The 23,857-nt window shown below is 44.1% G+C and overlaps 1 protein-coding gene across 3 annotated transcripts in view; it reads right to left on the bottom strand.

The window, feature by feature from the left end:
- The window catches only part of MDFI (MyoD family inhibitor), a 98,992-nt gene that overhangs the window by 35,718 nt on the left and 39,417 nt on the right, over nt 1-23,857 (bottom strand). The window contains exons 1-2 of one of the 3 annotated variants that reach the window (XM_044445002.1): nt 22,324-22,754; nt 21,871-21,978 (exon numbers count right to left, since the gene is read on the bottom strand). The exons of 1 other annotated variant lie outside the window; for it this stretch is intronic. In XM_044445002.1, the coding sequence (XP_044300937.1) occupies nt 21,871-21,967 (97 nt within the window). In that variant the 5' untranslated portion in view covers nt 21,968-21,978; nt 22,324-22,754. Of the gene's footprint in view, nt 1-21,870; nt 22,142-22,323; nt 22,755-23,857 lie in introns of those variants that run through there. One more of the 3 variants, XM_044445010.1, reaches the window with a different exon arrangement.

Below are 23,857 nucleotides of genomic sequence, written 5' to 3'. Positions count from 1 at the left end.
CAGGGTGTAGAACAAAGCTTGAAGAACTATATATGTCACCTAGACCAGCATTCTGCCATTATTTTTAGTCGAACTAATAACAGGAGAACTCTGTGTGGATTGCATAATACTAAAAGAATAGAAATACCACCAGAAATACCAGAAATACCACTTTAAATTCTACTAACAGTAACGATCAGCACAGCAGGCAGAAATTCAATATATAAACGTATTCATTCCTCATGTTTCAACATCTAATGCTTCTCAAGTCTGTTGCAGTAGATGTACAATTTAAAATCAAGATTGAAATCTAGCTTTTATACTACAGAATTTTCCATACACTTATTTGTATATACACCTCCCACACCACATTCCATAAAGTCTGCCATTAGGTTGAGAGCAGAAAAATGAAGCCTAGAAAAGTGAAACATCTTCTCCATTGCTTTTTAAGTGTGTTTAGACTGGTGTGCCAGCAACATGGCCATCCTGAGGGTTTGGACACCAGCCCTGGCCCACATGAATCACTTTGGTACTGATACAGAGTAAGATTTCCATCCCATGTGCTCTGCTGGCAACCTCAACTTTTTACTTGGAGAAGTACAAGGAACAAATGAAACCACACCCTATATGAAGATACAAATCAGATGAACTCAGATTGCAACACTTCCTACTCTGAATCAGCATGTAGTGATTGAACTCCATGAAATAAATTTGCCAGCAAGACAGTTCTGTGGTTATCACGAATATGCAAAGTAGGTCGAAGTAGGATAATCAGAAAGCCTACAGGCAGAGCAAGTTGCAGTCCACAGAGGTAACCAAGCCCTGATTGCTTTAGGCCCAAGCTTTGCAATTTAAAATTGGCAGACTGGATAGGCAACCAAGATGGCATGGAAAACAAGCTAGATCATCAGCAGAGCAGCCTGAAGGTTGTGTCTCCACAGAATGGCAAGATTCTAGGTTAAATCCCAATCCACACTTTATGTGGCAAACACATTTGCTGCACATACACTATGTGCACTGCACATCTCAACGTAACTGGGAAGTTGATATAAGTAAACACAAGTGTTGGGGACTCCAGTCGAGTGACTCACTCCCAAGTCCAACTCAAGTCACAACTTGGACATGACTCAAGATTCCTGCTGTTTTTACCACTGAGTCCAAGGGCTTACCATCCTCATATTGCCATGATCGGTTGCTGAATCATCTAAACACAGGAGCCTGGTTCCATCATGGGTTGTGAGGAATGGTTAGCAAAATCTTCAGCAAAGCACCAAGAACTCTTTGCCGCCCTTTGCCATCTGTGTCACCACCAATGCCCAAGTGGCACTTTGGAGCACCTATCACTGGTTCACTATCTTTTAAAAAATATTTTTTCAGCCCCAGAAAGGTAAACACAACATTCTTTTTAGCCATTTTTTCAGCATCTGGCCTGGCCTGGTAGATATCGATGCAAGTTTTCAACTGCCAAAGGGAGCAAAGTACAGTTTATAATATAGATGGAAATTGGTCAGGCGAGACAGCATATCAGGTAATTTACTGAACAGTCAACTGGTAATCACTAGTGAAGTGGGGGAAAGTAGGTGCACCAAAAGGGAGTGCTAAAAAACATCCTCCTAAGCAATGTAATTCTCTGAACTTCAAGTGTTCAACTGACACTTCTTGGTGCCCTCTACATTTTCAACATATCCCTGGGTCTCCAGCTACTCCACAAAGAGGATATATTAACTCATCATCCTTTTCACAGGCCCTTTTTACTTGAGATACTGCTACAGGTACTGTAGTTATCAGACAGTTATTTTTTGAATTCATGAGAAAACTCCTGAATGGGACAGAGTGAATGGGGGCACTGTGAAGGAGGCAGTTGGATGTACCACTGGCGCTGGCTCCATCCTATCCTGCCACCATTAAGAGCCTCTTTATAATAAGAGTGGCGGCGGTGGCAGCAGCGGCGGCAGCTCCTCCTGTCTGGAAAATATGTGAATCTCTTTTGACTTGGAATTATATGCAAATGTTATGACTGGGAAGCCCATGAAAAGGAAATACAGAGCAAGCTTTCCCTCCATTTACTTCCCAGCTGAGACACATTCCTATATGTCCCAGTCTGAAAAATATCCACAAATGTGTAAAGCTTGGTTGTAAATGGAAGGCAAATATAGACACATTTCATGGCTGAGAAGTAAATGGAGTGTTAATATAAGCTGTGAGGCGTCAATAAGATGGGTTTTGCCATGAAGGACACTGGAATATCAGTTGGCAGACCAAGGGGAAAAGAGCAGGAGACAAGCCCATGGTGAGCCGATCATCTGTTGGGTGCACAACCGGTTGTGCTGCAAACTATCTAGCCTGTATAGCTTATTTGCAGTGTTACTTAGCATGTTGTGCAAAGCCCTATGAGAGGGCTTGCTGGTTCCACAAAAATGGGAAGCAGAGCAAACTAGCATTTAAAGTGCTAGAAGCAAGTTTTCAGATTACATAAAACTCTTCCTCACCCTTGAGCATGAGGTGTGACATGTCTTGGAAGCACATTTATAGCGAACTCTGAACTTTAGAATCGGACCACTTTCAGATGATCACATATGCAAGCATGAGCAGCTGGCAAGACATTTTGCTGCCTGCAGTGAAGAACAGGATCCACCCCGCCCCTTTTCCAGCTACTGAAGCTAAGTGGACCAGCAGTTGGGTCTTTCTTCAATGATGGCAATGGGATTGCATCTTCTACATCACCTGAACCTGCACAGGGCAGGTTGTCTGAAACACAGCTCCAACACAAGGGGCATCACTGCCCCCTCCACATCGCCCATGCTCACTGCCTTAGGTGACCACCTCCCTCTGCCTCCTTGTACAGCTAGCTGTGGTAGTGCCAGAGGGACAACAGTTAAATCAGAGTATCTGTTTCCAAAGCATATCCAGGTAACAGCTACTCTGGCATATTCCTTTAGCAGCTGAGCAACACACCACAACATGAGAACAGTCTACAATGATTAACAGTGACAAACATTACAGCAAAGACAACAATACAACAGGGCAGTGACAGATTCCCTTCTAGGACGGGGAAGCCCATGTCAAAAAATTCCCTTTCCAGAGTCTGTCACTTTGACAACCTCTCAAACCAGTCATGGGCTACTGTTCCAAAGGGTGGGTGCCACTAGGAAGACCTACTTGTGTGCTGTCACCTACCAACATGTATTGGTCAGGGAACTACCAAGAAGGATCTCAGGGATAAGCTGGGAGACATCACCAATTCTTTCCATCATTTCTTTAAATCAAAAATTGCTCAAAATCCAATCACCATGTCATGTAAGTGCATCATGCAGACCCCTTTGGAGGTCTGCATGACATGAATTCAGTTTTTCCTGATCTACCAGCTGCCCTTGCCCAGAGGGAGAAAAGATGGACAGAAGAAGTTGGTTCATGCTGTGAAGGCTGCAATAGGGCCCAAGACTTGAAGTCACTGGGGCCTGCTGGCATTCATGTCTGAGGAGACTTGACCCCGATCTGGAACCATTTCAAATTGAAAATAACTCAGAGTCTCAAATCCAGCCCGAAATTAGATTGTTTACTTCCATGCTGCCCTAATTGGGAAGCAAACTGAAATATGCCAGTGACAGACTCCCAGTCAGTACAAAACAGTAGGCAAGGGCCACACCCTTACGGATCTAAGCACAAAAATGTAAATCCACATACCATGTGTTTTTCCAGAGTTTAATGGAGTTAGTAGGGTGTAGAACTTGACACAAGGCACAACTCCTGCTGATGTCACATGCCCTTTAATGTTGACCCACCTTGTTCAGACTGGCTCAGCCTTCTTGGAATTTACAAGGCTGCCTGATGTGGACAGATGAACTTCTCAGTGTGTGTTAGAGAGAGAGCAATAAAAATGCTTAATCCGCGGAGTGTCGGGAAAGATATGTCCCAGGTGCTCCGAGCAGACCTTGAGGGCAATGGAAACTAAAGAAAAGGTCGTCTTATCCAAAAACAACATACGAAGAACTGGCCAGGAGTCAGCCAGTGATGCCTTTATCTCTCCCTCCATTGTTGGAATGAGCAAACATTTAAATTTGTATGCTTCTGTAATCTCCTGTATCTTCCGATACAGTAAAATGTTTCCTTGGGATCCAGAACACTTCTCTCATTCCACTGCAAATACATTTTGTTGCCTGTTTTTGAAAATGTTCAGACATGCTATTTCATTCAGAGTTGAATAAAAGAATAACACATTTGTTTGTTTCCACGTTGTTCAGCTGTAAGTAATGAACAAGTAATGGGGGAAATGCAACTGAACTCATTTTGATAAATTTCTGAAATGCATCTACAGGATTAGACCCTACTGTCTCAGAATCCAAGATGCAATCTGTTTCTTAGACTTTATAAATTCAACCACCCATGGAGCTCATATTTTTTCAGGTTCAGGATCTGTATTTTGGACACTTCTGATGTCCTACGTAGGAAGAAGTGAGAATCATTTTAATACCAACAGCTGGACTATCTGAACTTTTCAGAGCTTCCAAGAAAAATTTTCTTTGTAGAGTTGAAGGATCACATTAGTTGGGAATTGGATGTCTCTGGTTGTGTCATTGCTTATACCACAGAGCAAGAAAGATGTGATGTAACCCTACAGTGTATCCCCTCCATCTGTTTTGGTGAATACTCCAAAAATTGTAAGATTGAAGACAGCGTTTGTCCCTGCGTAATATATAGTCAAGGCCGACAGATTTGAATGGATTTTATTTCCAGCTTGTAGATAGCATAATTTAGTCTATCTTTTTTTTGACTTGAAACCCTCTTTCTTGTATCTGACCTAAGCCCCATTCGTGAATCTACCCCATGTACAACTAACTCTGGATATAACACACTGGATTAACAATAATAATAGGAATCCTGATCTCCAAATGCTGAACAGTGTATCTTTTTATCTTAAATCATGCTAGCCAAAACAAACAAATCAAAAGCTGTTGCACTGCAGAGTTACGAAACTGAAATAAAAATCAGGAAATCCCTGTTAGAATCTCCCTTTGCCACAAACTAATAGGGTAGCCTTGCACAAGCCGCTCTGGCACAATTCACATGTAACAAGACATGTTCTCAACATGCTGCAAATATTCAAAATGGCAGCCTGCACTGCAGCAGAAAGCCCCGTGAAACCAGGTCTCCCTACAGAGAATAATTCTGATTTACCTTATAGGGTTGTTGTAAAGATCATGATCAATTTTTATCATGGCCATCATATTCACAAGCCTCTCACAGATGGGATCATATTGTTCTAAACCCATCTTATTTGCTTTCTTCAGTTCCGACTCGCTGTGAGGATTTGTTGTATGGCAAACCAAGATACTAAACAAGCAACAGACAAAGTAAGGAATCCTCCATCTTAGGAAATTTAATTACCAATCTTTGGTTCAGTTCTATCAAAGCTGATCAAGTTAGGGAATCTATGGATGGAAAGAGCACAGCCCAAAGCCTGCCATGCATGTGGTTTTCCAGTTCTGGGAAAGAATGAGAAATGAGAATATGAAACTCAAGTATACCCAAATGAGATGCTGTTTGGTCTCTGCAACTAATAGAATCTAGTCAGGCAATTTCAAAGGAACTGCAATTAGAAATTAGTGCAAGAATGCAGTGTTTAAACAGCACAGAGCAGATCCCAGAAAGGGAATTTATTTGTTTTGCTTTAAAATTGGAACCTTTGGAAAGGGCAAAAGGCTATTCATTGTTCTTTCCCACCCACCCTGCTTTCTTCAGCCTATTGTTATTTTAAACATCTGCAGATATTTCACAAGGTGCAACACAAGTTGGAGAACAGGGTTGTGACATCCTGAAAGATAAAGTTTTGGTACCCTGATAGGGCTGGGACACAGTCCAAGTGGTGGGTAACTTGTGCCTCTGCAAAAGTTGTAGCACACAACTCCAATCAGTCAACAGAGTTGTGAGCCAGAAATCTGGTCATTGGCCCTTTTTCAAACATCTAGACCCTGACTAAGTTATAAGCATGAATCAACAACTAGACATACATAATTCAAGTAGGTGAGCCCAACTAAAGACTATACAACATTAAATTAATGGCACACACATGCAGCAGATGCTTAGAGAAGTAAATAGACTTTCTAGAAAATCTTTACTCATTTTACAGTTGAGAAGACTGAGGTTTGGTGTACCTATTATCATTACACTGAATTTATATCCCTTTTTTTTCCTCCTGTGAGGAACCCAAAGCAGCTTACATAGTCCTCCTCCACTCTATTTTATCCTCAAAACAAACACCCTGTGAGGTGAGCTTGAATGGGAGTGAGTGACTGGCCCAAAGAAACCCAGAGAGTTTCATGGCAAAGTGGGGGCTAAAACCCAGATCTCTCAGGGCCCTAGTCCAACAATCTAGCAACCACACCATGCTGGCACTATTCCCAGGGGCTAATGCTCTTTATCTGCCACTCTGACCAGTAGTTGGAAGGCTCTGCAGGTGCCTGCACAAGCTGGCCATTCGTTCCAACCCAGTCAGTTTCTTCATATCACTTTTCCTGCGGTGGCGGCTTTCTCTACCCGGGCAGAGGCCTCTATGCCTTCACTGCTCCACTGATAAGATAAGACACAGAACAAATTGAATTACTCTCCTCTTTAATAAGCATGGCATCTCTCTCTCTCTCTCTCTCTCTCTCTCTCTCTCTCTCTCTCTCTCTCACACACACACACACACACACACACACACACACACACAGAGCGAGAGAGTGATCGAGTACTTGGTTTCTCCATATAGTGTACATCCATATATGCCCAGCCGCCCCTTGAGATCGGCGGGGGAGGCCCTTCTCCGGGAACCCTCCGTGAAAGAAATTAGGAGGGTGGGTACTCGGAGGAGGGCTTTCTCTGCGGTGGCGCCTAAGTTATGGAACGCGCTCCCCAGAGAGGTCCACCTGGCGCGTTGTTATTCGTTTTTCGGCGCCAGGTGAAGACCTTTTTATTCAAGCGGCATTTTAACTGTTAATATTATTGGATTTTATCTGGCCAGGGCGGCTTATTTTATACTGTATTTTTGTATTTTTAATATAATGTTTATATTTTTGATTTATATTATAATTATTTTAACTTATTGTTGTAAGCCGCCCCGAGGCTTCGGCGAATGGGGCGGCATAAAAATGTTTTAATAAATAAATAAATAAATAAATAAATAAATAAATAAATAAATAAAATGTGCGAAATCAAACAACTGAAAAGAAATCAATGGAAAACTTTGTGACAGTAAAAGAAATCACTTTTGCCCCTTTCACCTTACAAGCAAGAGGAGGCATACCAGCTGGCTGTTCGTTTTCCAGCCAGCAGGCAACGCTATTGGAGTAAAACATGCAGTTACATGATGTGTTATGGTAGAACAGGAAAAGCTGGATACAACTGACTGATAAAAAAGCCATAGGTGGAAATATTTTTATTGAACTAGGAAACTGAAAAAAATGTGTTCAGGTGGATTATGTATAATTTCAGTCTTCTTTAATGAAACCTGTAAGAGGAGGACATTCATTGAGAATTTGCAATTAGAGGAAAGGTGTGGTCAAAACAAGATATTGGTGGATGTTTTTGAAAGAACAAATAAGTTAAGATAGCAAAATCTGTGAATCTATGGAAAATAACAATCAACTTTGTTATAGCATAGTGTTCAAATAAGCCCTTTTAGCATAAATGAAAAAGTGGATTGCACAGGAACTCCACTCAGATGGCTGTCCACTTGCATCTGGAATGCCTCTAGTGTGGGAGAGCCCCAAACCTCCCTAAGTAACTGGTTCTATTGATACACTGCTCTAAAAGTCAGGAAGTTCTCCCTGATGCTCAGCTGGCACTTGGCTTCCTATAACTTGAGCCCATTGTTCTGTGTCCTGCACTCTGGGGTGAATGAAAAGAGACCCTGGCCTTCCTCTTTGTGAAAGTCTTTCAAGTACTTGTATAGTACAATCAGATCTTCCCAGTCTTCTCTTCTTGAGGCTAACATGCTGAGTTCTTCCATCTCTCCTCATTGGGTGTTGTTTCCTATCCACAGATCATCCTTGTTGTCCTCCTCTGAACCCTTTCCAGCTTGTCAAACTTGTCAAACTGTGGTGCCCAGAACCAGACAATGTATTTCAGATGAGGTCTAACCAGTGCTAAGAAAAGGAGAACTAGTACTTCACATGATTTGAAAGCGATACTTCTGTTAATGCAACCTAAAATAGCATCTGTCCATTTTGTAGCCACATCACATTGTTGACTCATATTCAACTTGTGATCTACAACATTTCCAAAATCCCTCTCACTTGCTGTATCGTTGAGCCAAGTATTCCCCATCTGTAATGATCCATTTTATTTCTTTTTCCTAGGTATAGAACTTGGCATTTGTCCCCACTTAATTTCATTCCGTTGCTTTCAACCCAGTGCTCCAACCTACAAGTTTACCTTGAATCTTGCTTCTGTCTTCCAGGGTATTAGCTATCCTTCCCAGTTCTGAGTTATCTACGAATCTGATAATTGTTCCCTACAATGATTCCTCATTCAGTTCATTAATAAAAATGTTGAGGAGCACTGAGCCCAGGACCAAATCCTGCAGTGCCCCACTTGTTAACTTTCCAGAGAAATTAACTGAAAGGTGAAAAACCATGTTTACTAATTAGATAATCTAATATATATGTCATAACTAAAGAAGAAAACACTATGAAGTTTTATATAAATGCTATCTCACCCCTTGTTAAGATAAGCTAGTTCAGCATAATATACTAAATATATACCAGTAGTGTTCAAAATGAACTACTGCTGATGTGTATATGTGGCAGAGCTGTGGAGTGATTCAGGACTACTGGAAAGATGGAGCAGAAATTGTTAGAGATATATCTTCATACTTACTACTTATGTCTCCAGTAAGGTTTCTGCTGTTGGATATAGAGAAGAACTGGCACAAAGAAACATTAAGAAATAGTTGTTGATTTATTAACACACTAAGAAATGAGATATCCTTTAAAAGAAAGACTGCTGGAGGACCGCGATCACCAGAGGGTTAAAATGGACTTGGAACATTTTGTATATGGTTAATTACACACCTCTGGTAAGAAATGGTGATGAAAGAGGGATGTGGCTGGAGTGAAGACAGGATGAGGGAAGGGAGAAGGCAGGGCAGAATTACCTAATGCAAACCCAGAAGAGTAGAAGGCAAGGGAACTGAAAGGGAATCGGTAAGAGCTATGGCTGGCTCTAGCAAACTCTCCTATTTTCAGCGTGTGTCCTGGGGGACAGCAGACTTTGGATCCAACGCCTTTCCAAGAGCATGCCCTCACTGCAGAGGCTTGGGAAGGCTACCTGTGTGCTTTCTCCTTTGCCAGCAGAAGGGAGACCTGCATTCTCCCATCGCCCCTGGTGCATCATACATTCTCTTGAGCACATTAGCATGTTGATTGAAAAGAGTCTTCTTGGCAGAATGAAATGTATCCAGCTAGATATCCCTGAAGCATACCATAATTAATAATATCAAAATCCAGCAAAAGGGTGCTCCAACAGATCCAATAGGAGCACACTTATTTATGTACTGCTTTTGTACACCATTCGCAGCTAACAAAGCTCTCAGAACAGTTTGCATTAGTTACATTGCTTCCTCATCTAGCTCCCACTGGGGTCATCTACCAAAAGACCCACAGCCACTTGGTGCCAAAATTAGGCCTAAACTGAAATTGCAAAGAATTTAAGTAATTGATTTTTTAAAAATGTCTGGGAATTCAGTTCTGCATGCATAAAAGCCACATGCATACAGTTGTGTGCCTTTAAGTTCAGTTGACAGCATTCATCCACAAGAGACAGTCCTATGCTGTCTAGGGCTTATCTAGAAGTAAGCCCTACTGAACAGTGGGAATAATTTCTGAGTAACTATGCACAGAATTCCTACATGCATCTATTTGCAGCAAGCCACACCCAAGTCAAAATTAAAGTATCCTCTACCAGGATTAAACTAGCTAATATAATATATAAGGGGTTAATATAAGGATAGCCCAAGGGCCTATCTAGTCAGGCATCCTGTTTATCACAGTGACCAAGCAAATGTCTAGGGGAAGAACACAAGTGGGACAGGAATGCTATGATATCACCCCATTCCTGTTCTCCAGCTACTGCCTTGCAGCAGCATTTTGCCTTTGATACTGGAGGTAGTATATAGCTAACATGGCAAACGTTAGCCACTGACAGATTTATCCTGACATTCTTGTAGACTTGCCATGGTTCACAATCCACACATCTTTTGCTAACTGTGTTTCTGAAAGCTGGGCAAGTGAAACTTCTGAAAGCTCTATAGACAGATTTATTCTATTCTATTCTATTCTATTCTATTCTATTTATTTTAAAGTTATTATGTCATACAATGCTAACGTTTCTGGATGGCTTACAAAAACAACTACATACCAACAAACAACACACTGCATCCAACCATTAATGATAAAATCAAAGATAAAACTAATTAAATGCTAAAATGTTGGGAAAATAAAAAGGTTTTCACCTGATGCCAAAAAGAATAAAGCGATGGTGCCAGGCAAACCATCCTGGGGAGCATGTTCCAAAGTCGGAGCACCACCACCAAAAAGACCCTTCTCCAGGTAGCTCCCCCTCTTAATTTCCTTCAAAGAGGGCTCCCGGAGAAGGACTTCTGTCTCAGATCTCAAGGGGTGGGCACGCACATCGGGAAGAAGGTGCTCCTTCAGGTATCCATTTTACTTTGGAGAATAGTGTGCTTGCATGGAAGTTCAGGTTGGCTGTAAGAGAAGGTGGAGGCCACCTATCTTTCCCCTAGTCTAGGACCAAGAGCAATGGCACCCAAGTATTATTCAGCTAAGAGTACTTTGATATCATCTGCTCTGCCTCCTCTGACCACCTTGGCCCTGCTTCCGCAGACCCTCAGCCATTCCACTTAGATTAGTCACCTGCCGAAGTCCTGTCTAGTTTCTTGTTTCCTGCAGTGGCCAAACCAACAAGCAGGACATGAGGGCAATCATGTTGCCCTCCCACTCATGTTCCCAGAAACTGCTACTGCACTATAATGTCTCTGGTTCTAGAATTAGCCACCAGGCATAGTAGCCATCAAAACATATTTAGATGTTCCAGTTGAGCTGAAATTTGCAAAGGAATTTGATGGCTCTAGAATCTGCTTTGCCTACAATGAATTAGATTGGTGTTCTGTGTAACACAGGATGGCTGCTAGCAGCTTTCCATTTTCAGAATTATCAGCAGCTGTGCCTTCCATGAGATACACAGTTCCTCAGCGTTTTCACACACTGTTTTCTGCAGGCATGTGTAATTAGAACCTTTCCATGCTTAGATTTTGCCTTTTCCATCCCCCACAATCCACATCTGCATAGGCTGTGGCTATTGGCTCTAGCATAAATCCTTTCCTACTAAAGGACAAAGCTCCTGTTTGCATTGGCACAACACCCTCAGCCAGATGCTGTCCATAAGCTTCCATCCTAAGACAAAAGAAAACTCATCCCACAATAACAAGAATAATCTTGATCTCCTGAAGGAAAGAGTAAGCTTGTTTTCTCCACTGTGCTTACATTTTCCCATTTTTACCTGCCACACATTCAGGCAGCAAGGCTCCGAACACTGGGCAGATCCAGAGCCAAATAACTGACACATTAAATTATGGCTTTCATATATCATTGAAGGGTCCCCATATGGAGAGGATTGAGCGTTTAGGCAGAACAAGGGATTGATTGGAGGCCACAAAAGCACTTTGCTTTGCAGGAAAGGCTGAACTCTGAGCAAAGCATTGGTTGAGCACTTTTGTGAAAGATGCATTGTTTGGAACCATCCAAAGGGTTCACTGGCCCAGCTAAGTCAGGATATCTAGAAACAGAATGGCTTTTAAATCCACATTATACCTAATGGCAACATTTCTGGGAATGGTTAGAAAACTTCTCTGTATGCCTATGACAAGTTGGTGCTCCGTGCCCCTTCCCCTGCTAATGCAGAGTGGAGCAGCCAGAGAGCCACTGGCTCAGCTAACAAATTGAGATGCAGAAGCAGGAGGGAAGCCAAGAAAGAAAGTTCCACAGGCAACCCCACACCTCACCCCACCCCATCCCCAAAAAGAAAACATTCCTGTTTTCCTTGGAAATATGTACAACTAGTAGTTTAGTCTACCAAATCTTTTAAGCTGTACTCAGAATGCAAAGCAAGGAGAAAGGGGAAGCAGAAGAAGAGGGGAGCACTGAAAAGAAGAATAGCATGAATGAGAAGCAATAACGTCTATACAGAATGCGCACAAGAAGGCTTTCTAGGATGTCAGTTGTGTTTGGTCTACTTGTACAAACTTGCTGTGTTTTGCTTTAGGTACTGTCTGGTCCGCATGGCTGTAACAGATAACAATCCTTACTGAACTTCCATCTTGAAATAGTAAAGAGTCTTGTGACACTTTAAAGATTAGCAAACGTGTTATGGTATAAATTTTGCTGGATTATAGTCCGAAAAAACGCTATTTATTCCACCCTTCCGTGTGTACATCTAACATGTATGGAGCAGCAGAAAAAGTCCTCCTGGTCCACCACAACTTTTCATGCCCTGACATTCAGCACATTTTAAAAGGGGTCTTTTGCATGTGCATAAGATTTGCATATGAACAAGAATACTTCACAATCTAGGTTGCCAAGTGTGTGTATAGTTTACAAGCTATAAGTTCATTGGTCCCCCTCTCAAAATGTCACACTGAATGCATGGGCATCCAATGAGGGCCGAAGGATTAGCTTTAGCCTCTTTAATGATAGCCAGAAGCATTTTCACCAATTCCCAAACTATGCATCATTTTGGAGATGCTATTCAATCCACCCAGGGTGATGAAATAAACAAGGTGCTGGTTTCATTTATTGTGCATAGCCCTTTTGTCTCAAGGTGAAAAGAAGCTACACAATTGAGAGAGCAGGTGCAAGGAACAGTGCCAGCTTCTCCCCTCCTAGGGTACCTTGATCTCCCAAACTAGAGTCATAATACAGTTCCCATCATCCCCTACCAACATGGGCAATGGTCAGTAATGATGGAAGCTGTAGCCCAGCATCTGGGGACACTAGTTTGGGGAAGTCTGGCCTATGTAAACAAGTTCTCATCCTGGATACACTGCAGCCATTGCAGCCACTTCAGCAAGCCATTCATCACCCTGTTGCCTCCATCTGGTTCGACCTCCTATTTGATTACAAAGATACTTTGGGTAAGGCTCCCATGCGCAAATCCAGATATGCTGGAGCTCAAGAAACTTTGCTTCCCTGACAAAATGTCATGAGATGACCATGTGGGAAATGTGACATTTCCATGTCTTAATAAACAATCAACTATAAGGTTAAACATCAGGTGATTGCTAACAAGTATATTTGTTTCTAGTGAATGCTTCAGAGAAAGAGTTTTAAACCCTGTAAGCAATTCCACATCAATGTTTGAGGGGGATAAGGGTATCTTCATGTACCAGGTGCAATTCTGGGCTTGCCTCCAAGGAGTGGTTAAAACTAGTCAGACTCTGAAAGCTGAGCAATTAGGGAGCAATTTATATCTGTGAAGAGTCATCTGCTCGTCACCACCTGAACTTTCTCCAGAACTGAAATACTTATAAAAGACAATACAGTAGGCAGTGGTGCAGCTAGGTAAATGTTAGGCCCTGGACTTGATGGTCTTACGCTTCTCCACCCCTGGTTGTGATAGCCCTCGTATTCCACTATGAAACACACCATTAACATTTCTCTTCTTCGCCTGCCCATGCCATGCTTTACAACTGCTTCTACACCCCTGATATATTACAGCAACAATCAAACTAAAACCAGTTTGCCAACCTTGATTAGGGAAGAAATTCATTGCACAAGTGCAGGTTCATATTTGAAATTTACTTAAATCACACACAATGACAAGAATCATTCTTGCAAAAACCACAGGTGGTTATTATTTTGGCCATCATCTTTGCAAACACATGTACTGAATGCACATCCTAATGATTGAATTTGTTAATCCTTGCCAGAGTTCCAGATATTCCAATCAGGAACCTCCAGCCTTCACAGGCTCTTATGAATACCATTTATCAAGCAAAATCCTAAAGAATATTCTTTACAGATTCCTTTGAACAGTAACAACTTTCTAATCAGACTGGTTCAAGCCATCAAACCAGAATAGTTCAAGCAATCATTGAGTTCATAAGCCTCAGGACTGAGTGCTGCTTCTCCCCTCACTCCTAATTTAGCCTAATTATTCTGGCCTATAGTAAGGCAGAGTTCTCAGGTTCCGATGTAATGGAGAACTGTAGCTCAGTGCAAGACAGAATCTGCACCAAAACCAGTATGTAACCAAGGAACAGCAGAGAAAGGACAAGAGAGGGCTGATCAGTCCTGACATTCATGGTTTATGCAACCTTGAGGGATAATACAAACCAAGCCACTGCTCTGTTTTTGCAGTGCCTTGTGCAAAAGCTCTCTAGTTCATTGCTAGGCATGAGTGTAACGAAATGCATCAGTTCCCTCCGAAAGTGGAAGATTTATGATAGGATCATTTTCCCCTTAATGAACAAGCTTGTAAGAGCTAAAAACTTGATATTTGTATAAAGTTTTAAGCATTCTTAGTGATTCACAAACATCTGATTATTTACAACTACTCCTGGAAGATGTTAGCATTATCTCATACTGAAAATAGGAGAGCTAAGAAAGAGATGCTCTTAACTCCTACATTGCTTCATCTCCACCCTTTGTAATATAAAATGTAGTCTTCAAGCTTCTTCAACGCCAATGCTATCAACTCCTTTATGAGCTCTTTGAACAGAATGCTTAACTGTGAGAAGGATCTTACTACAACAGCCAATTTGAGAGCTGCTGTGGGGGGGTGGTTAGGGTGCTGGACTGGGGGCATGGAGGATCCAGGTTTTAGTTCCCACTTGGCCATGAAGCTCACCGGGTTACCTGGGACCATTCACTCACTCTCAGCCCAAGCTACTTCACCGTGTTGTTCCTGATAGGGTATAATGAAGCTAGGTAAGCTGCTTTTGGTTCTTCACAAAAGCAGGATATAAACACCATGCAAGGTGAACCAAATATTGCAACGTACAGTAAGAGCGGTTTATGGAAGCTACAACATGAAATGACAATAGTTTTGTACAGGAAGTAGCAAAAAGGCAGTTTCCCCACAGAACTGCTCTCCAAAACCTGGGCCTGGCGGTTGGTGTTGAATTCATGCCTGAACCTGCAGCATAGAAAAAATGCAGCCTCTTCCATTTCTTTCCACTTTGGAAACATGCACAGGAGCTTGTATGCATCTTCCTTATGGCATTGTTCTAGCTCCTGCTTTTTCTTGCATATTACATTTCTATACTACCCAATATCTAAAGTTCTCCTCTTAAAAGCATGCATGTATCCATTCAATGTCAAGCTATCTCTACTTTGTGACATCAGAAGGTCCTTCCACCCTGACAAAGCTAAGTACAAGTAATACAGGAGGAGTCACGTGGTTGTCACTGTGTGTTATATAATTATACTGCTGATCAGAGTAAACCAGCAAATTTAGCAATATTAAAATATGGTGTAGTGTTACAGGAATGAACCTCAGGCTCATGCAATGTCTCCTCCACTCTTCTTGTTGAATGGGTTTGCTTCCATATTCAATTAACCATGCAAGGCCAGCCCTACCATTTGGCAGAATGAGGTGGCTGGTCGAGAGAGCTGTGGCTGCCACCTTAGGCTGCTGGCTTTAGGTATGATAGAACCAAAGATGAAGAAAGATTCAACTATCAGTCCAGATAGTTTTTGTATGTGTGATGGAATGGGAAGCGACATCATATTGTTTTTTATTTCAGGCAGCAAAATGTCTTGGGCCAGCCCTGTAACCATGGTTTGTCATAAGTTCTGAATATGGAGCAGACTGTGGTTAGTCCTAATCATCTTTTGTTAGAAGAAGCCAATCCCAGTTTTTTGAAACAAGCCATACTTAATCACAGTTTGTTGTGCTTTGGACACAATGACAAACCATGGTTAGGTGAGAATGGAAGCAGATAGTTGATCAGTGAAGCAAAGCTTACTGAAAGACACTTCCTGCAGACTATTCCACATCTCTTTACTGCCTCTTAGAGGTGCTGTGGTAGAAAGTCTTGTACATTCAGAACTAAGTGCAGCTTCTGGGTTCACATGGCATGGTAATTCATTGCAGGCAACTAGACGGGAAAGATTTTGAAGCTGGCCCCTTTTTGCAACCACTTCTTTTGAGAGCTGTCAAAAGAAAGTCTTTTCTTTTTGGCAAGAAACTCTTCAGCAAGTCTCTAGATTTGTTGACAGGGAAATATATGCAAATTCATGGCTGCATATTTCTCTGCTATACAACAAATGCAGAGATTTGGGGCAGCCTTCTGATCTCCACTATCCTGAGTAGCTGGAGACATGGGAAAGTCAGAATACAATGGAGACACTGGGAACTATGGGGAACACTAAAACCCCAAAAATCTCAGCATAAAGGAGTGGAGATGTTTACAGATGCACATAGAACCCAATGCATATCAGACTGCAAGGAAAAAGGAACTTCCTGTATTTGATCTCCACACTTGCCAAGGAAATATAGATGTGGATTGCACACAGTCATTCTTGAAGAGAAGTGCTTTCTGTGTAGAAACACGTCCAAGCAAGTGTCTGTAGGATTACAGCCTTACCACCCAATCCCAGGCATGCTTACTCACAACATTCATTCACTGTGGCCAGTTACTCCCTGGTAAATATTTATAAGATCACAGCCTTAGAACCAGACTAGAAGTTACATGCAGATTTATGTGAGTTGGTCTAATAAAGGCATTACTTGAATAGAGATTTTGGAAGTTACCCCAGTAATGTCTTTTAGGAAACAACAAAGGGCAATTTCAGTGGAAAGTGCTCAGTGGCTGAGGGCAGGGTTGCTAAACCTACTCTACCCATCCTTTCCCTAACTCTAAACCTCCCCTAACAGTGCCCTCCCCAAAGTGGACCTCCAAGTGCAGGAAAACATTCATTCAGATCTCCCTAAGCAGGAAGCACTGTTGCTGGTAATGGGGAACAGGGAGATGGGGAACAGGAGAAGCACCTACCCATTCTCCAAGACCCACCTCAACCTGTAGCACTTCATAAGCAGGAAGAGCTGCTGCTGGGATAAACTTGGCAGTTAGCACAATTCTTAACCCACACACATGCACACACTGAAACACTTATTCGTCCAGAATTGTTAACCTAGCTGGTGATCACCAAAAGTCATTTTGTGCACATGCACTATATTCCTGGAAGCTGAAAGGCTCACAGACAGAATTCAACTTCCTAAGAAAGCCAGCCTTCTGTATTGTTAAATTTAAAAGGCATGTGTTTCATGATTGGGAAGACATGCTTGAAAAAATTAGTAGTACCTGGGGAAATTTCAGATGCTAGCAGAGTTGTTGAAAAAGGTTTCCAATAGTCAAAAGGCCAGTGCCTTTTGACTACAGCTTTTTGTCCCAGCGCAAGATTAACAGACGTAACCTTATATAATAGATATGAAGAATAAGAGGAATGCAAGTGTGCAGAATTTACACAGCTTGGAGAATTCTTCTGTTCTTGCTGTGGAATTTGATGTGGATGTTAGTACAGAGTACGCATGCAATGCATTCTGCTGAGAAACGGCTTGTAATAGCATGACGCTTGAAACCTTTGGCTTGCAAGCCACACACAGTGGCTTCTTTGTCCCAGAGGCCATGATTACCCCACAGATAATAAGGTCCATCATGGCTCCAGAGCCACCTCCTCCGTCCCCTTACAAGTAACGCAGGAGACACCACAGGTTCCCCCTCCCCTTCCCCACTACAGCTTGACTTTAAGGATGAAAAGTAGGCTGTTAAGTCCTTCAGGATCCCAACGGAAACATCAGTGTGGCACCCCTCTAAGGACCCACAGTAGTACCTTGGATGGGTTTCCCATAGTCCCCCATTTTAAATTTCTTTATACAGGAAAGCACTCATATGTATACATTCATTCATTCATTCATTCCCTGAACTGCCCTATTTGCACCTCCCAGGAGATCCTGAGGCAGGCTACTAGCCAGGGTGGGTTGCTGCTGGCCAAAATCACCAGTTGTCCACCATCTCCAGTGCCTAGCACAGGCTGCAGGTGACCATTCCCCCCCTCCCTTCACTTTGCAAGGACCCATCAAAAGTAGGCAGCTCCTTACAAACCTAAGGCAAGTTCTGCAGAAAGGGGCAATTCTTGCCTACTCCATAGGTTTGGGGCAGAAGACCTGCTGTCTTTAATTGCCCCTTCCACAGTTTTGCAAGTGCCCTGCTGCTGGTATGGGAGGAACCTGTGAAACTAGAGGAGAATCTGGTTATGGGAACGGGAAGAAAGAATTCACTTGGCATGTGTCAAATGTGTCTTTCATGCCACACTGCGATTTTCCCAAAGTTTTGCTGCTCCCCAAGTTGCAAGGAACTTGGGCCAATGATAAACGGAGGAAACACTTGGACTTCTAATCTGTCCCCCAAAAAATCCAGGGGATTCTCCTCAGAAGAGAAAATCTCCTCTTTTGGCCTGGTCTTTGCTTTTACAGGGAGGAGATGAGCCTTAGCATTATCAGCACTTGCAAAGGTAAGGGCAGCTCTGAGCCCCTTAAGCGCCCTGCCCCAAAATGTGAAGATTCTGCCACCAAGGGTGTTTCCCATGCTACCACCCCCGGTTTTCTCAAGCACTTGCAATGTGGGGTTGCAAGGAACTACTGTGTTGCTTTTTGGAATGTAGCACAGGACACAACAAACCATGCAAGGTCAAGCAAAATCTACAGCAAGCCATGGCTTGCTGGGGTGGCTTATAAACTATCCAGGCATCACACCAGGTGCAGACAGCCCTCTAAGCCACTGGTGCGTCACAGCTGTGGTAGCTTAGCATGTTGCACCCAGGCAGTCAATAACTCAGCAGCTAGACTGGTTTATGCTCGTTGTGATACCATCAATACAAAAATGGTGGAAGAAGTCATGGGATATTCATTTTTGGTTAAATAATTAACAGCATTCTGTAAATCCTCTAGTGTATTTGAACAAGTTAATGAAATATAGCATTTCTTTTTGTCACTGGATTATGGCCAATCTGAATGGTTAAACTTTATATGGGGGTAATTAAATTCTGCTTCTTTTAAAATGGGACTAGTGTTGTGTGAGGCTGTAAGGGAGAGATCATGAATTTAGTCTTCCTGGTCATGAAACACCCTGGGCAGCCTCTCAGAGTGATTCCTTGGAGATTAAACTCACTTTCTCCCCATTGAAATTTAATCCTCACAGGTTGCAGGAAGCTACTGGACGGTTTCACATATGCCAATCTGAACTGCAGGTGGATGGTGGTGGTCATGGTGCTGGCATCATCTACCCGCATCACTCTGCAGCAAGTGGGGAGACCAAATTCTCCCACGCCACAGCATCCCTGCTGGAGTAGAATGGGTTTGCCTGCTTTTTCTGTACATTTAATTTAGAGCACCAAGCCCTAGGGAGAGTCCTGCACACTTTAACCATCATTGCATAGTGATGATAACTTGAAATAAGGAAAGTCATTAAAGCTTTCTGATTCCATGGATTCCATGATGGACTGGCTTTTTCTGACTCATGCTGATTTCTCAGACATTAAAAAAAAAACTTGGAGAGGGAGATGTGTGTAAATACATTTGTGCAAGTATTAGTGCAAGTAATGCAATATTCTCATACATCCCTAAAAAGGGAAAAGAAAAAAACTATGATTCTGTCACTGAGCAGATAATCGAATGGTAGATCACCACCAGTTCTTTGCAGCCGACATCCAAGAACTGTCAGCTTCTTATATGGGGAAAGAGCCAAAAAGCAGGCTTATCGTGAGTGTGGAGGGCAAGGGAGCAGTGTTCAGTGGCGTAGTCATGTGCACTGGCCCTCCCAGACAAGCAGTCGTGTCACTCCAGTTCACTCCGTGCCACTGAAATGGAGGAAGCAGCTGTCTTCTGAGTCACACCACGGTCCCTCAAGCCCAGTACTGGTGGCCCTGTTGGCAGAGGCTCTCCGGGGCTTTAGGCAAGGTTTCTTGCCCAGCCTTACCTGGAGAAGTCAGGACTGAAGGTGGCCTGCTTGCCGAACATGTGTTCATCACTGAGCTACAGCACCCCCCTCACACACACACACACACACACACACACAGGCCACAGTTGTTTGAGGCACCACAGTTCAGGTGCAGCATACATATTAAAGAACACAAACTCTGATGGAAGAAAGCCTTCCCCAGCAACTCCCATCACTCCCAGCCTACCTGGCTAGGGTTGATGGGAGCTATAGTCCAAAACATCGAGCGGGCACTATTAACTTGCTTTCTGCCTGATACCCAACCTACATCCATCTATCGGAAACAATCAAGTTTTGTTCCTTATTTGCCTGTTTCCCATTTTCTCCCATTCCCAGTGCAAGGCTGTAAACTCCACAGGGAAGACATTTGTCCGCCTCTAAACAGCCATCCATAGTGATGCAAAAAAAAAAAAAAAAAACCAAACCACCACACACACACACAAGTGATGTGATTAAAGCAGTTTCAGATATGTGCTGCAAAACTATTTAGTATCAGAACTTCAGGGAGCTGGCTGAAAACGATAGTCCACCTTGAAAATGTGGGTCTTGGGGACGGCAAAATGGCCATCCTCATGGGACAGGTCAGGGCTTTTTAACGCAGCAGCTTTGAGCATCCTGGGAATCGCCCGGCGCTCCTCGGCGCACCTCCCTGCTCTCCTCGAAGCCCAGCTGCAGTCTGAGCCCAGGTTGCTGCTGCCGCCGCCGCTGCCGCACGAGGAGCGGAAGGCTCGCTCGCTCGCTCGCTCCCGGCTTCCTAGTAGGCAGCAACAGCTCATTCCCCCACCCCAGTTCTAGAGCCTGAAGCGAGATCTGTTGAAAGGATTAGGTGGAACAAAGGAGAAAACTCTTTCCTGGCTTCAGCCGAGGTCTAGAGGATGTTATTAAATTTAATATGATCAGGGCTCGGCGAAGGGGGCGGGGGAAGGGGGCTGAATCCCACAAGGAGCTGGCCCAGCGCCAGCAGTGCACGATGTATCAAGGAAGACCAAAGTTCTTGTGAGAAACTCGCGTCTTCCCGTCACTTCCCCCAAGCCCCGCCAGCCACCAAAGCCCGTTCAGGCAGAAACAAATCTAAGCCCACCCCCCACCCCCCCGCCTTGCCAAGTGTTCACGTCCTGCAAAAGAGAAGAGCGCGTAAGAGACGGCTTTGGAGCGAAGGAAATGGTGGGTTTGGTCTGGGGGGGGGGGGGAGAGAGAGAGACCTTTGGCACGCAAGACCCCAGCAAACGTGCTGCCGTGAACGCCCTTCAGCTCTCAGAGAAAGGCGGGGAGGCCAGCCAAGGCGCTGCTGAATCTTAAGCATCGACCTTGGCAAGCTTCGTCAAAGGGAAAGCAGATACAACTTTTGCGTGTGCGTTCGAACAAAGCAAAACTTTACAAATACGAATTTCCATACACGCTGGGCCTGCCGAAGGGCCTGAAACCAAAACGTCCTTCCCTCGGTGATTATTTGGGGGGCGGGTGTGGAGGGCTCTCTCGCTTTCTCTGTGCGCGCGTGCACGCACACGCTTACGCTCACACAATGTGGGCCAGCTGGCGCGCATTACAGGAGCTTTCTAAAACTTCATACATACACGCAGTTTCGACGGCGGGGTGGGGGGATGGAGGGAGAGGAGGAGAAAGAAAAGGCAGCCTCTTCCCCTCTCTGGGGTTTCCTGGTTTACAGCAGTTGAGAATCAGGTCCTCGCTCTCGCTCTCTCTCTCACACGATCCTTCTTTGAAGAAGGGAACATGTGGAAAAGAAAAAGAAGGGGCAAAGGATCGACGCGCTTTAGAGTACAGAAGTACACGAATTCAGACACTCCACTGAGTTCAGCCGCCACCGTCCCCGCGCTTACCTGTGCTGGGGGATGAGAAAGGCGCCGGATCCACCTGGGCGTCTCCATTGAGCAAGTCCGAAGAACGGCTGGGGTGTCCGCTCCTCACCTGGGACATCGGATTGAGCCCTGCGGGAAACGCCACCACACGCGGAGAAAGACGCGGGGAGGCAGGGAGGGAGGGAGAGAGAGAGCTCGGTGAAGACGCTCCTTCGACCGACGGCCCACAAGGCGCTCTCTCTCGGGATGAATCAGCACCACCAGCCCGGGCTTTCCAACCCCTCTGGCTCCGAAGGTGGCCCCGAGGGTCGCTCGGTGCGCCCAAGGAGCTCGGCCGGCGCAAGACTCGACTCGGGACACCTTTCCGTCCTTTGCCAGATGCTCGGCGAAAGCCCGCAACACCAACACCTCTCCAAATACACCCACGCCCCTCATCAGCTATTTTTTTTAATGGATGGGAGAGGACTGACTTACTTTGGGGTGAATCTTTTAACAGAGCTTCCACAAGCCGAGTGTCATCTTATTGTCTTCTCCATGTGAGCCACACTCCACCTCCCCCGGTCTTCGGCCCCCTTTCCACACAAAAAGGGGATTGGGCTGAACACACAAAAACACAAAACGCTTCTCTTCTGTCCCCACCCACTTACTACAGCTACTTCAGAAAAGTTTCCCTCAGTACGAAATGTGATCGCTGGGAAGACGCGCGAGCCCGCTTTATCTCTGCAGTTCGTCCTTCTTGCCGAAATGGGCAAGTTTTTGCCTCCCCTCCTTATCCCGTTCAGCTCTGCCTCCAGCCTCTCACACAGGAAATTGCATTCAGCCTCGATCTCCGTTTCCTTCCAGCAAGTGATATTTTAGGTTGTCTGAACTCCAGATAAGTTCCTTGGCTTTAAGGGCTGCTGCTGCTGCTGCTACCTTAAGCAGCAAAAGTAAACAAATGTCAGCGGGTCCCGTGCGCCCAGGCACCGAAATCCAGAAACCCAATTTAGCAAAGTGAAGAGGAAAAACTGTGAGGCAAGGGCAAAGTGGAATGAAACTGATTTGCACTGCACGAGTGAGATGCACGTGTGGCTGGCTGATCCTGCAAGTCACAGTTCGTGTCCATGTGGTTTACACCCCCACAGACCCCGCAAATCAACCATTGTGAACATAAGCAGTGGTAGAGATACCCTGTTGTTGGATATAGGAAGTCCCATGAACTTCACAAAGAAGAAACTTGCCAAATATGCCTCTGATTCCAGACTTATTCGCAAACCTGTTGCATGTGCGGTGTCCTAGGGGAAATAACCTGTCTTTGCAGAAGACTTTCATGCAATAGTTCATACAGCAATGGACCCTTGATTTGGAAGGTGACATACCTTTGATCCAGAATGTGGAACATTAGGTCAGCAGACCAAGCCTAGCCTGCTTGGGAACCCTCAGTCCAGCCCTTCCAAGATTCCCAGATGGCTCCATCCCCTTTTCCCCAACCTTCAGTCTTTCAGAGGATTCTAACTTCTCCCATTCTAAAAGGCAGAAGTGCTTTTCCTAAGGCTAAGTGACTGGCAGTAAGAGAGTCAAGCTAAAAATGCTAGATTTTATTTATATGGATTTTAGCCCTCCCCATTTTGCCTTTGGCCCGGTCCACCGCTGGAATACGCCCCCCTGCCCCCACAGCCTGAAAGAGGTTCATCACTCCTGTATTCAATTGTCCAAGTTGCAACAGGCATGCATGTCAGTTAAAGAACCACAGAGGCTGTCCAAAAAGCATATTCTGGTTAATGAACCTTATTGGCAGTTTTGAAGTGTTGCATCATGGGCAATGATATTTCAGTCTAGCTGCCCCTCCTATTTCAAGCTAGATTTATTTATGTCAAGCTGGATACATGAAAGATCTAGCTGGAGCAGAAGAAATAAAGGCACTCTTGCTAGCGCACTACAACACTGATCTTGAGTGTCGTGGAGAGCCCACCAGGCCGGCAGGTAAGATTTGAAGAAGAGGCGCTTGTGATGCAAAACATCCCATGAA

Source organism: Varanus komodoensis, unplaced genomic scaffold, assembly GCF_004798865.1.
Source record: "Varanus komodoensis strain SLA01 unplaced genomic scaffold, ASM479886v1 scaffold1, whole genome shotgun sequence".
Taxonomy (NCBI): domain Eukaryota; kingdom Metazoa; phylum Chordata; class Lepidosauria; order Squamata; family Varanidae; genus Varanus; species Varanus komodoensis.
This window is presented reverse-complemented; position numbering and strand designations above follow the sequence as displayed.